The following is a 12,874-nucleotide window of genomic DNA, read 5'->3' as shown; positions in this document are numbered from 1 at the left end:
GCAATGCCCAAAATGCAGCAAAAGTTTTGAGGTATCAGATCTGGGCTCTGCTTGTGTTGTGAGGAGGCAATCACGACTGCTATGAACGCCAAACTTCACACACTAATGATCATGCAGGTATGTATTTCGTCCTAGAGAAGTCTCAGTCACTCCTGTACATCTGGGGCTTCTATTTGCTTGCCAACTGCTTATCGACGAGCCGGCCCGCCACGCTTCGGGGCTGGGAAGTGCAGCGGAACGGAAAGCACCGCACGGTGAATCTGCTTCTTGGACGCCAGCGAGGAGGCACCACCGTAGATGGCGGTCTCGGCCTTGGCCTTCTCGACGATGCAACCCAGTTGGCGGGCGTACGCTTGGATGTTGGAGGAAGGACGCTTCAGATCAGACGCAATCTCCGTGAGATCCAAAGTGAAGCCGTTCACAGTCAGCGCCACCACGATAAGGTGCAGCGTCAGCTTATCCTTCATGGTCTTCGACTGGAAGTACGTCGGGTGCCCGTTGTTGCCCTCGCTGATGTCGGTAAACACCTTCAAAAAGTGGCGCACGATCACAAGCGGGATGCCCTTCTCCTCGCTGAAGTCGGCCGCCGACTTGCGCAGAGGGAAGCGCGAGTTGTGGAAATCCATCATGTAGGCAATATACACCACGAGGCACATCTTGTTGACGTCGTACGGCGCAGGCAGAGACAGCATCAGCCTGGTGGGCAGCGACGCCAGGCTCAAGCTGGACGCGTACTCGGCCACACTCGTAGACTGCAGCGCCTCAATCACCTCCTCAGCCATGATGGTCAGCGAGTCCATGACAGAGTTGTCCATAACTGTACAGCACAAGCCAATTCAACCGTCAGTCAGTTGGTCACAGTCTCCCCAGAACCCCAGTAGTCTAGGCACTTACACTTGTTGAGGTCGTACACACGGTCGGGTGTGGGGGCATCGATGTCGCAGGGCGGCAGCAGAGCGTTGCGCGTCGCCGCGAGAGCGGCAGCCTCCTTAGTGTAGCTCCCGTCCTGCGCGCGCTCCTCCTCGAGCTTGCGCTGGGCCGCCGTGATCTTTTTCTTGAGCGTCTGCGTGACGGACGCCGCGCCGCTGATGTGCTCGAGATCCACGACGTTCTCCTCGCGGTTCTTCTGCATGCGCCTGCTCTTCTTGCTGCCGAAGACCTCAACGAGGTCGCGTCTCTGCTCCATGAAGCTCTTGTCCTGCCCGCGGTTGTCGTCCACGTTCTCGGACGAGTTCTTGATGGCCTGCTGCATGACGTAGAGCTGCTCCACGTTGCACAATCGCACTTCCTTGGCCCGCTTGTCGTACACGCCGACTGCATAGTTGGAGAAGTCGTGGCTCGAGCCCAAGTAGCCGAAGTTGGCGCCCTGGTACGCCACTTTCTCGGAGCTGGCCACTACCAGTCGTTGCTTCTTGCTCGGGTTCTCGAACACCTCAAAGGCCAAATCCTTGCGCTGGTTTGGGGGCGGCGGCCCGTTCCGGAACGTGGCTGCAAACAGGGCAATAAAAGAGATGAATATTACTGCATTAAGAATCTAAATGGTAATAAACGCACCCACGACGGGGGCCGCGCTGTCGAACGCCTCCTGGTGCTGCAGATGCACCTTGACGCGCTTGCTCATGCTGCTCTAGTTGCCAATTGCTGGTGTGAAGTGGACGCAACTCTTCCAGCCAAATTGTAGACGCTATCATTGGATGAAAATGTTGTATCAAATCAAACGCTTACTGGATAAAATTTACATTTTATTTTTAACCAATGGACGTTTTTCATTTTACAATTCTGTGATCAGATTTGATCAAGGGGAAATGAGTGCGGAAGCTGGTGCTCCAGACGGCATGACGTCGTGTCTGAACCTCATGCGCCGCATGCCGCCACGCGAAGTGGAGACAGACGTGTACAACCTCGCGCGTCTGGTCCCGTCCATCGCGGACGAGCTGTACCAGCGCGTGGACCAGCCGCTCCAAGTGGCGGTGGACCCTGTCAACGGCCGCAAGTACCTCCTGTGCGACTACAACCGCGATGGAGACGCTTACCGTTCCCCATGGACCAATGAGTACGATCCTCCAGCTGCCGAAGGGGAAGGATTCTATCCGTCTGAGAACCTTCGCGAGCTCGAGGTGCAGGCCAATGAGATCTTCGACTCGTACCGGGAACTATACTACCAAGGAGGCATCTCGTCCGTTTACATGTGGGACTTGGAGCCAGGCTTTGCCGCGTGCTTTTTGGTTAAGAAGGACGTGCTGGACCAACGATTCGTGGAAAAAGGGTCCTGGAACTCGATCCACGTGATTGAGGTGCAGGAAGGCAGCGATGTGCTGGACAAAGGCAGCAAGAAGGCCACGTACCGCCTCACGACGTCTGTGCTGCTGGCCATGAAGGTGAACCGCCCGGAATTGGGCGACTTGACGCTCGACGGGACACTCACGAGGCAGGCAGAGCGCACGATGGACTTTGAAGACCAGTTCGCTCACGTGTCCAATATGGGGCGCATGGTCGAGGACATGGAGATCGAGATGCGCTCCAGTCTCGATGGACTGTACATCTCCAAGACCCGGGAGGTCATCAACGGCATGCGCAAATTGCAACAGGGACCGGCGATGGCCAACCCATTTGTGGGGGAGCTAGCTGGCGCCGTGCTCAAGCACGGACAGAAGCAGTAGTAAAAATGCAAGTTCAATGGAAATGCTGCTGAGAAGCGTAATTGGTCACCACGTCGACATGAACAGTTCTATTTGGTTTCGCTCGAGAAACGCGATACAGACTGTTTTCAGCTCGGGGTTCTTTTTGTTTGCGGCTTGATAAGAGGCAACACTCCGTGTACGGGGGTATGAAGAATTTCTTGACTCGGAGGAATCGTGATGAGCTACTACAGTATCCTGGTAATTGCAGTTCCAAAGTGTGATATGTCCAACGACAACTACGAAATAAAAGTGAGCATACGCTGCTTTGGGCTAGAAGATGGTTTGTGGTCGACTCGATTGCTATTATACTGGCGCTGCGCTGAAATTGGCCGTTTTCGTCCCGGGTTCGCAGTTGTATTTGAGGTTTTGCATTCATCGCCAACACCACCGCCATCATCACCGCCTCCCTGATCCTCTCGTACAATCCTGTCCACCACAGCTAAGAGATCAATCGTCACAGGATCGTTGAGACCTGCAGGGAGATCAGCGTCAGGAGGAAGCTCCAACAATCGATGAGCGTCAAACACCACGACAGAATTCCTGTCGATCGGTGTCACATCCATGCGAGGGGTTTCAAGCTCGCCATTCACAATCGAGTCCAAACGATACTCGCGAACTTCGAGGCACGGACTAATATGCACGCAGAGAACATATTCGACGCCGGGATATTGCCGCCACACATTTGCCTTGAAATTCAAGCTCAGGCCGTCATTGTCTGTGCCCCAGGTTTGGTGCACACCAACCTTCACTTTCAGTGTCTGGAACTCGTCCCAGTCAAATCCACGCAGCCTCATCGCTTCAACCAAGTGGTTACACGGACCTCGATGATAAAAGTCGTTCCATTGCCCCACATCAGCATCGACAGCGACAACGTTTGCTGCTCAGACTCCGCGTAGCGTCTCCAGTCATCTCGCGACGCAGCACATAGCACGAATGGAATCCCTTCGATGTCGCCAGGAGGAGCCAAACAGCTTTTGACTCCCTCCCAGTCGAGACGCCTGCTTGCAGCGCTGGTCCCGCACACCGCCATACCTTCTCCAATGCTCAAATGTTGATTTCGTCCCAGTTGAAATGTAGTCATGTTGTTACTTGTTGCCTTCTGACCATCACTCTGCCAGATGCCGCGCCTCGAGGACTTCTTCACGCACGGAGGCGGCGCCGAGTTCTGCGCGGGCTCCAGCGCCCCGGATGACTCGAAAGCCAGCGGACCAGAGGCGTCTCCACTGCGAGAGGGGGGCGTCTTGTACCTGCACGGGCCCAGGGACGCGGGCCAGACGTCGCTGCTGCTTCAGTTCGGCTTCTCGCAAGTGCACAAGGGAAAGAACGTGGTGCTCGTCATGTGCGGCGACGCGGGCGCGTCTCAGCAGCCTGCGGCGTCGGAGATCGTGCCGCTGACTGCGTGCACCAAGTGTCGGCTGCCGGTGCAGACTGGAGAGGTTCATAGCGCGTGGAGCCGCATCCGCATCAAGTAGGCGGGGGACAGATATTTTATGAGTTTTAGGATAGTTGTAGAGGAGATTTTAAGGATTGTATTGGGTAATGTGCAGATACCTTCGTAGCAGTACGGAGCTGCAGCATTTCCTGTGCTCACTCCACGTGGTGGATAAGGAGACGTCGGTGTTGCTAATCGACGGGTTCGAGAGGTTCTTCGCTGATCAGAGGTAACGTGGAAATGGAGACTAGCAATGGTTTGGGACTGACGCCTTTTGTAGTCACATGGGCAATGTGTACCAGACCCTGGCGTATTTGCTGGAAGCTCAGGACTACATGAAGACGTCGACTGGTTCTGGAGTTGCAGTGGTTGCGGGAAATACGGATGCGTTTCTACTTCGAGATCGGCCACTGCTGCGTCGATGGTGCAGGTTCTTGGAGATTGTGTCTGACGAGGAAAAACCTGGTGTGTTTACGTTGCGTGAAGAGGTGGAAAATGCAGTTGATGTCGGTGAAGATGTGGCACGAACGCAAGTGCGCTACGAGTTTTCACTTCCAGTCGACGAAGAGGGCGGAAACTTCCAGCTTCTGCTTGTCCAAACGCGCTCGGAGTAATGCGCGACGCACTGTCTGCGCCGTCCCTGAAAAGTTGGAATGCTCAGCATCAAGCATTACGTATTTTATTGTTTGTAAAGGCACAATTTCTTCTACGGCACCAGGTATTCGCCGTGCATATGCAACTTTCTCTTCATCGCAAGAAGTGGCTTTAACGCTGATTGTTTAGCGCTTCTGGCTGTTGACGAAGCGCAGACCGATGAGAGCGATCAGGCGGAAGACCACGATGAACCCAATCACTACGACGAAGTTGGTCCAAATCTCGTCGTGCTTCATGCTGAACACGTCCTCGGTGAATTGCTTGACCGTGACAGCGCCCGTGGACACTGGTGCGTTCTGCAGTGGCTGGCAACCAAGCTCAGACCCAACGCCACTCCACGTACTGGTTGTTTCGTCGTACACGGGTTCGTCTGAGCAATCAGCAAACACAAGCGCGCCGAGGATGGCCAGCGAGAAGCGCATCGGCGTGATGGTGTAGAGCCACTTGTATCCTTGAGGAATGAGGTTCGCAGGCGGGCTGAAGCCCATGAAAAGGAAGAACACCGAGTTGATGAGAATTCCAATGATGCCAGCGACCTCCTCACTGGGCAGCAGGTACACGAACATCTGCCCCATGTACGTGAGCATGAGGATCAGCAGCGACGTGTTGATCCAGTACATGACAAAGATGTAGAAGCCCGTGAACTGGACCATCGGGAAGAAGATAGCTGTGTACACCAGTGCGCCACCGAACACGTACGGAATCTCCACGATCGTCGAGCCGATAAAGTACCAGAAAGCGTTGTATGTCTGCGATGCTCGCTCACGGTAGAACGCCGGACGATCGGCTGAAGCGACCGAGAGCACGCACTGGAATGAAATCATACCGTTGAACAGCGTGGACATGAAGATCATGCCCATGCCAGAGTTGAGGCCCTGGTACGTCTCATACTGAGCCTGGGTAAAAGTCACACCGAAGAGCAGCGCCAAGAAGACCGACATACCGACACGCGTGAGGTTGTACGTGGGTGAACGCCAGTACATATCCAGGAATCGCTTGACGAGGAAGTGCATCTGCGTCATGGACGAAGCCGCACGTTTCTTGGCGAAGACCAACTCGGGGATATCCGGCGACGGCATTCCGATACCCTCGTGGGAAAGTGCGTTGTCGAGCTTCTGCTTCTGCTCGCTGGCGTCAAACGTCGAGACAAAGTCCATTCCATCGGCCGAGTTGTTGGACACACCGGCACCAATGCACTCAAGCATCCAAGTAGCGGGGTTGTACTTGGGCGGCAGCGACGAAATTCCAGGCAAAGCCTCAAAGTAGTCCACCAGGTGCTTGCACTTGTGACCCAAGTCGCCAAAGAACACAGTCTCGCCACCGCGCTTGAGAAGCAGAAGACTGTCAAAGAGGAAAAATACTTCAGAAGACGGCTGGTGGATCGTGCACACGATAGTACGTCCCGAGTCCGCGACCTTGCGGACTCCGTCCATGATAACCTTGGCAGAACGAGCATCAAGGCCACTCGTGGGTTCATCCAGGAACAGCACGCTGGGCTGCGCTGCTAGCTCCACTCCAATCGTCAAACGCTTCATCTGCTCCGTTGAGCTACCACGGATGATTTGGTCGGCAATGTCGTGCATATCGAGCAGTGTCAAACACTCCTCCACCGAATCGTATTTGGCGCTGTCCGGGACACTGCTGTCCTGGCGCAAGAATGCACTGAATGTAAGCGCCTCACGGATCGTTGACGCCTCCGAGTGAATGTCCATTTGCTCGCAGTAGCCTGTGCATCGACGGATAGCCAATTCATTAGCCTCGTAGCCGTTGAGGAGAATCTGTCCTGAGATCGTGCCGCCAGTCTTCCGGTTAGCAATCACGTCCATCAGCGTCGTCTTACCAGCACCAGAGGCGCCCATCAGTGCAGTCATCTTGCCGGGCAGAGCAAATCCGCTGATGCCCTTGAGCAGCTCAATGGACTCCTTGGGGTTCGACGGCTTGGGGACTGAGTAACGTAGGTTCTGGAACGCAATCGTCACTGGGGTGAAGGACGTATCGCGCGATGCTACATCAAGCATCACCTCGCTCGCCGTCAAAGACTTGGACACATTACTGCCAGTGGGCGTGCTTGCAAGTCTGTACGAATCTTCATCCTCGCTAGACTTGGTGGTAGCACCAACATTTTCAGGAGCCTCGTAGCGCTTGTACTCCAGCGCCAGATATCCGAGAGTCATGCACGTCACGTAGAAGACCGCCATGTAAATGACGCAGTAGAAGATCCAAATCTTCTCCGACTTGATGTCGAACAACTGCAGATAGTACTTGCCCATCGTCACGCCTTCGGTAGTGCAGTAGTCGATACCATCGTACACGCACACGTCCAAATCTGCGGAGCGATACTCGATAATGGCAAGAGCACGGAGCGTCCAGGAGACCGGTGTGATCCAGTACAGCCAGATAAAGTAACTAGGGATTTGGCTCTCCGTAATGATGAATCCTGCGAAGATGATGAAGATCAGCGTCGAGGCCATCGAAATGGGAGTCGCAATGTTGATGTCCGGAGCCGCCGCCGTGAGGACGAAGAAGAACGAGCCCAGCCCAAAGTTGGTCATGAACAGAACCAGCAGGAACAACAGGAACTCGACAATCTCCGACACAAAACCACACATCCAGTACACGAGCGTGCCGAAGATGAGGGTTTCCGTGATGCAGAGCGGTAGCTGACTCACTGAGTTTGCCACCACATAGCTGGCGGTGCGGAAGAAGTTCGCGCCTCGCTGCTTGTAGAAGACTTCGCGAGAAGCCATGAACGTGGGTAGCTGCGAAGCTTGGCCAAGCGACAGGAAGAGGGTGCCAGCGAAGATGATACCCATGACCACTTGGATTTCTTTCGGGTCGAACTGGTAGAATGTTGTAGCGTACAGCAGTCCCATGACTGTGATCATGAGCGCACGGCCGAAAATGTACGGCTTGTTGCGTCCGATGATGAACATCTGACGGCGAAGCAGCGTCAACGCACTAGCCTGGAAAGACTGGTGGAACTCTGGCATGGGCTTCATGTGCTTTTGGGCGACTTGCACCAACTTCTCGCTGGTCGGTTTCTCCAGCATCTGGAGGTTGTACTGGTAGATGTGGGACTCACGGAAGACGCGCGCAAAATCGCTCGGGTCGCGAGGGTGCGCGTAGTTGGCCACAGGAAGCTTCACTTCGTACTGGGCTTGCTGCTTCGTGCCGAGATCCATAAGGTAGTCGGCAACATCACGTCCCTGAGGACACTCGAAGCCCAGACCAGCAAAGTACGGCACCACCTCGCTCATGGGGCCATGGTACATGACCTCGCCGGCGTTCAGAATCATGAGGTCATCGAAGAGGGCCACAACTTCGGGTGCAGGCTGAAGTAGAGCAATCACCACGGTCTTGTGGTAGCGGTGGGCGATGCTACGCTGCGTGTTGACAATGTCGAAGGTGGCGGCACTGTCGAGGCCCGTACTGATCTCATCCATGAGCGTCATGTACTTCATACCAAACTCCATCTCGCCCGTCGTGACACGCTTGCGCTCACCGCCCGAGACACCACGAAGGAGAGCGTCGCCAACGATCGTCTCCTGGCAGTTGCTTAGGCCAAGCTGGTTCACCACAACCTCCGGGTAGTGCTCGAACAGCGCCTTAACAACCGCTTGTGCTTCGGCATTTTCGTCAGCGTTGCCCTGGTTCAGCAGCTCCCCAGCACGGCGTTTGAGCTCGCCGCCGCAGAACTCGTGAGCGTACTCGAGCGTCTCACGAACAGTAAGCGTAGCAAAGTGCTTGTCGTGCTGTGGCACGTACGACAGGAACTGGGGCAGCTGGTTCTTGATCTCGTCTTGCTGCAAGCCGTTGTACGTCACTTCACCCGAGATGGTCACGTTCTTGGCGACAGGGAATCGACCACTCAGCACCTTCATGAGCGACGACTTGCCCGAGCCAGGTTGCCCGAGCACAAGCGTCATCGTGCCCGGTCTAAAGGTCCCCGTGACGTTCTTGAGAATCTCCTTATGCGCTACCTGCTTCTTGCGTCCCATGCCAGCCGCCGACTTCCTCACCGTGTTCCAGAGCGTAGGAAGGTCGCTGGAGCTGCCGTCGTCCTCGACAACCGTAATGTCCGCAGACACCGACAGGTCGGTGAAGCGCACCTCCATCTGCGGGAGTTCATCTCCCAGCGCGGTCTCGAGTCGCGAAGCCACGAACTCGTGCATTGCCGCCGGGCCATTGGCCAGCAAGGCCTTGCCAGAGTCCAGGCCGATCTGTTTGTCGGTGGTGCCGTGCTCCATGTCGGCGTGCAGTGCTGAGTCCTCCGTAACAAGCCGCAGCTGAGAGGGGGTCGATCGAGTAGTTGGTTGAAGTTTTTCACTCGAGGACTCGAATGATTTTGTGTGTCGCTCAGTGAGGGAGTTTGGAAATGAGCTCTTGCAAAAGGTCAAGTCAACCGACAAGAGCCGACTGTGATTGTGTCAAATCTCAAAGTCGAGCAGCTCGATAATCAATCCAGATGCTGGGGCTAATCGTCCGTCTGAAGCTAACATGTATTGTGCCTTTCAGCCCTTTTGGCAAATCGGGCTTCAAAAAGTGCCTCCTTCGCATAGATGGTTAGGTTTATGAAGCATTTTTATGGTGTGCAAGAGCAATTTATTCATTGTGGTTACATTTTTATCCAATCAGATCGTACCAACCCAACTCCTACCAAACTCCTACGAAAGTGCTTACGAAGGTACCTCCGACTTGAAAAAGTCCGAATGGCTGAGATTTACCCAGCCATCGAGCACTTAGCAACTGGAGCAGAGTTTAGAATGACCTATTCGATAGACTTGCGTTGGAGGGGCATCGTGCTAATGTATGTGTACTCTGTTGACAACGCAACTGTAGCTAGTGTTTTAGGAGTATCTGTTCGTAGTTTAAGTCGCTGGTATACAAGGTTTCGCGCTACCGGAAACGTTTTGAAGAACCAGCCACGTGCCAGGACTTCGCGCTGGCCAAGTGAGGTGTGCGCATTCGTGCGCCAATACGTAGCAAACCACCCCTGCTTCTACTTTGAGGAGCTACGGTATAAGCTTCGAGCTATCTACAAGGACACAATTAACGTTTCGGACTCAACTATATGTCGCGCGCTACGATTCGACCTAAATTTGACGAGGAAGGTTCTAACAAAGAGGGCGCGAGAAAGCGTTCCGAGAGAGCGCCGAGAGTACGTCGGGAGGCTTCTGCCCTTTTACAGCGGCCCAGATCAACTAGTTTTTATTGACGAGACGTCAAAAGATGGAAGGTAAGGCACTTGGCTTTATTTTTTATTGCGGGTTCCTAAATGTCTAACGCACCGCAAACTGCTTTTCTGTTAGATCTGTACTACGTCGATACGGTTGGTCGGAAAGAAACACCCCAGCGCAGGTGTCCGTTCCGTTCAGCCGAGGAAAACGCGTATCTATTCTGGCAGCTATGGACGTGCAGGGCTTTTTTGGGTGGGGTGATGTGGAAGGAACTTTCACGCGTGTGGGGTTTCACAATGTGTTTAAGCAAAAAGTTCTTCCATTCCTCAACCCATGGCCTCTGCCACGATCGATTGTGATCTTGGACAATGCTAAGATCCACATGTATGAAGAGCTTCAAGAGCTTATTCACGCAACTGGAGCGTTGCTCTTCTTCTTGCCGCCTTATTCCCCGGATTTAAACCCAATAGAAGTTGGATTCTCGCTGCTTAAACGCTGGATTCAACGTCACGCAAATATGGCGTTTCGAGAGGATCCGCTAGCAGTCCTACAGGTGGCAATGTTCAAGTGCACGAGGGAAAAAGAAGAAGTTGCGGAGAACCTCTACAGTCACTGCGGGTACAAGGCAAATGAATTAGCCATCAATATCTAGCTCAAAATCAGAATAGAGTCTCACTCACAAGAATTTCTCCTAATTTTCCATTGCTTCTGCGCGCTCGTCAGTATGCTCCTCGTCTGGAATGTCCATAGCTGGACCCGGAGTCTCGATATCGGTAGGCGGGCGAAACGGCGGCCGCAAACTGTAGCTTGGAAGTCCGAGGGCAGCTCGGAGATCGACTACGTTCACCTCCAGAGGCACCGGGACGCCGTGAAGCTTCACACGCACCATGCAATACTCGCTGTCAGCCCGCTGCTGCTCTGCATCCGTCGCTCTATCTATAACAGCTTGCTGGGCGTCAATGTGCTGCAGCTGTCGAAATGTCGTGCTGTCGGGCACGGTCAATGGGGCTCCGTCTGGAAGACGAGCTTGCGTGACCGCCATGTATCGTTGCGAAGCTTCACCCGCTTCGATCTGTCGCTCGCGGACAAAGGCTGCGACGCGTGGCATTTGTTCTTGAATGCGCGCAGCAGTAGCACGCCGCAATGACGTTGCCTGCACTTCTGGTTTGGGTACGTAAACGAAGAGCTCCAGCTCAAACCCAGCTTGGCCGTTGCGCCGCAGTCTTGCCCTATGCCACACGTTTTCTAGCTGCGCAAGCAGCGCCGCATTTTCTTGGCACAGCACTTCGAAGTGCTTCTGCTTTGCGTTGTTGGCCGGCTTGAGGTAGATGTCGAAGTTGCTATTCCATTGGCCTGGTAACTTGCTTGAAAAATGCTCCTCTACCTTCGCTCTTAGTACTCGGTGGCCATCGGCGACGTCAAACACGAACGATGGAGAGGGGGGAACTTTGTCACGGCAAGCTTCTAATGGTTGTCCATTCTTAATGCTTAACCGGCAAGTTAGTGAGGCGGGCAACGGGATTGCTGAATCCATCACTATGCTGACACAACACTGTTCACGCACCAAGCACTTTAAAGAATACTCGCGCTCTTGCGATCTCGGCGGCCATAATCTCGTCAGTGCCGACCGAAATTCTCGCTCAGGCAGGGCTGCCTCTGCCTCTCGACATCTGTTGCCTCATACAGCAGCTCGATCTCCTCAGCACCACAGCGCACCGTGATATTGCTCCTCTCGCTTGGGGCTACTCGCACACTGCACCGCAAATACGTAGCCGTCATGAGCCTGCTGCATAGCATATACACACACGTTCATCCTTGGCCACTGAGCTGCGCTTGTGCTCCAACGCCACAAAGCTGTAGTACGCATGAAGTGCTGTTAGATAGATGTGCCACACACACAAGCCTACAGTACCTGCGCAGTCTATCTGCCATCACGTCGCAGCACTGCTAATCGCCTTCGTCTTCTTGCCTCCGTGGTTCTGCTAACCGTCTTCGCCTTCTTGCCGTCGCAGCTGGCTTGTCTTCTAGCTTTGGCAGCTGGCCCCAGCTTCACCATACGCCACACGCACGCACACCAAGAGATACCAACGGGGGGAATCGAACCTCCACCCCCCGCGAGCGGGACTCTGCCGATAAGCTACGCTGGTTTGGTGTGTGCGTGCCGTGCAGCACTTGGGCTGCGAGGTGATGCTAGCTTGATCCGACGAGCTTCGTCTTGGGCCGGCGAGTTTGCGAGTGAAGACCACCCGTTGTCCAGTCGATAATATTAGCCAACCAGAGTGCCGACAATTAGGGCCGGTTTTAGCAGAGAGACTGACAAATTAGGCAGATCCTTTGAGATGGGCAACTGCTTGCGTAACTACCTCCCAAGCAGAGGCAAAACGACAGAAAAGCACAATACATCTGTGTACACTCAACGTAGCTGGAAACCAAAGATTATGTGCCGCCCGAGGCATGTCCGCAGCCTTCACCTCGAGAACAATCGCTGGCTTAGAGTATCGCTTACGTACACTAGCTCGCTTCGTGGGTGCATTGGACTCTACAATTGCCAGGCTTACGCGAACCCTAGTTGCTGATTTCACAGCAGTGTGCCCAAGCTCTGCAGCACCGCACCGCAGTGCTTGAATTTCTCCGTGAATAGCAGGATGCCATCGATCATGCTCTGAATGAAGCTCATAGGCGTTATACTACCCAGGGAATCCACGCTTGGTCGTTTAATGCATCCTGACCATAATATCTAAACTTTCTATTTGAGGGAGCAATCACGCATCCTATACCGCCGCAACCACTTTCCCTTTTTCTTTTTCGTCCGCCTCTGAAACGTCATCGCAATTGCACGTTCTCGTCGGGTCGACCAGCGTTTAAGGTGGATGGTCCACCAACAATGTGGACATATAGTTTACGCTGTGGTGAGAAACTCGAAGCTTGCG

The 12,874-nt window shown here is 54.2% G+C and overlaps 4 protein-coding genes across 4 annotated transcripts; 2 read left to right on the top strand and 2 right to left on the bottom strand.

Moving 5' to 3' along the window:
• Positions 1-188: 188 nt before the first annotated feature.
• On the bottom strand, positions 189-1,621 carry KRP23_4221 (DNA-directed RNA polymerase I subunit RPA49; the record flags this gene model as incomplete). The annotated part of the gene is made up of 3 exons (XM_067889151.1): positions 189-817; positions 895-1,488; positions 1,555-1,621. 3 exons carry the CDS (start codon positions 1,619-1,621, stop codon positions 189-191), a joined length of 1,290 nt encoding a protein of 429 aa, XP_067748339.1.
• A 184-nt stretch (positions 1,622-1,805) lies between these two features.
• On the top strand, positions 1,806-2,660 carry KRP23_4220 (F-actin-capping protein subunit beta; the record flags this gene model as incomplete). The annotated part of the gene is made up of 1 exon (XM_067889150.1): positions 1,806-2,660. One exon carries the CDS (start codon positions 1,806-1,808, stop codon positions 2,658-2,660), a length of 855 nt encoding a protein of 284 aa, XP_067748338.1.
• A 1,139-nt stretch (positions 2,661-3,799) lies between these two features.
• On the top strand, positions 3,800-4,727 carry KRP23_4219 (uncharacterized protein; the record flags this gene model as incomplete). The annotated part of the gene is made up of 3 exons (XM_067889149.1): positions 3,800-4,149; positions 4,229-4,342; positions 4,394-4,727. 3 exons carry the CDS (start codon positions 3,800-3,802, stop codon positions 4,725-4,727), a joined length of 798 nt encoding a protein of 265 aa, XP_067748337.1.
• A 5,908-nt stretch (positions 4,728-10,635) lies between these two features.
• KRP23_4218 (uncharacterized protein) lies at positions 10,636-11,478 on the bottom strand (the record flags this gene model as incomplete). The annotated part of the gene is made up of 1 exon (XM_067889148.1): positions 10,636-11,478. One exon carries the CDS (start codon positions 11,476-11,478, stop codon positions 10,636-10,638), a length of 843 nt encoding a protein of 280 aa, XP_067748336.1.
• Between the last annotated feature and the right edge of the window lie 1,396 nt (positions 11,479-12,874).

This window comes from Phytophthora ramorum, assembly GCF_020800215.1.
Source record: "Phytophthora ramorum isolate Pr-102 chromosome Unknown Phyram_PR-102_s0003, whole genome shotgun sequence".
Classification (NCBI taxonomy): Eukaryota; Oomycota; class Peronosporomycetes; order Peronosporales; family Peronosporaceae; genus Phytophthora; species Phytophthora ramorum.
Note: the sequence above shows the minus strand (reverse complement) of the source record. Positions and strands in the feature narration are given on the sequence as shown.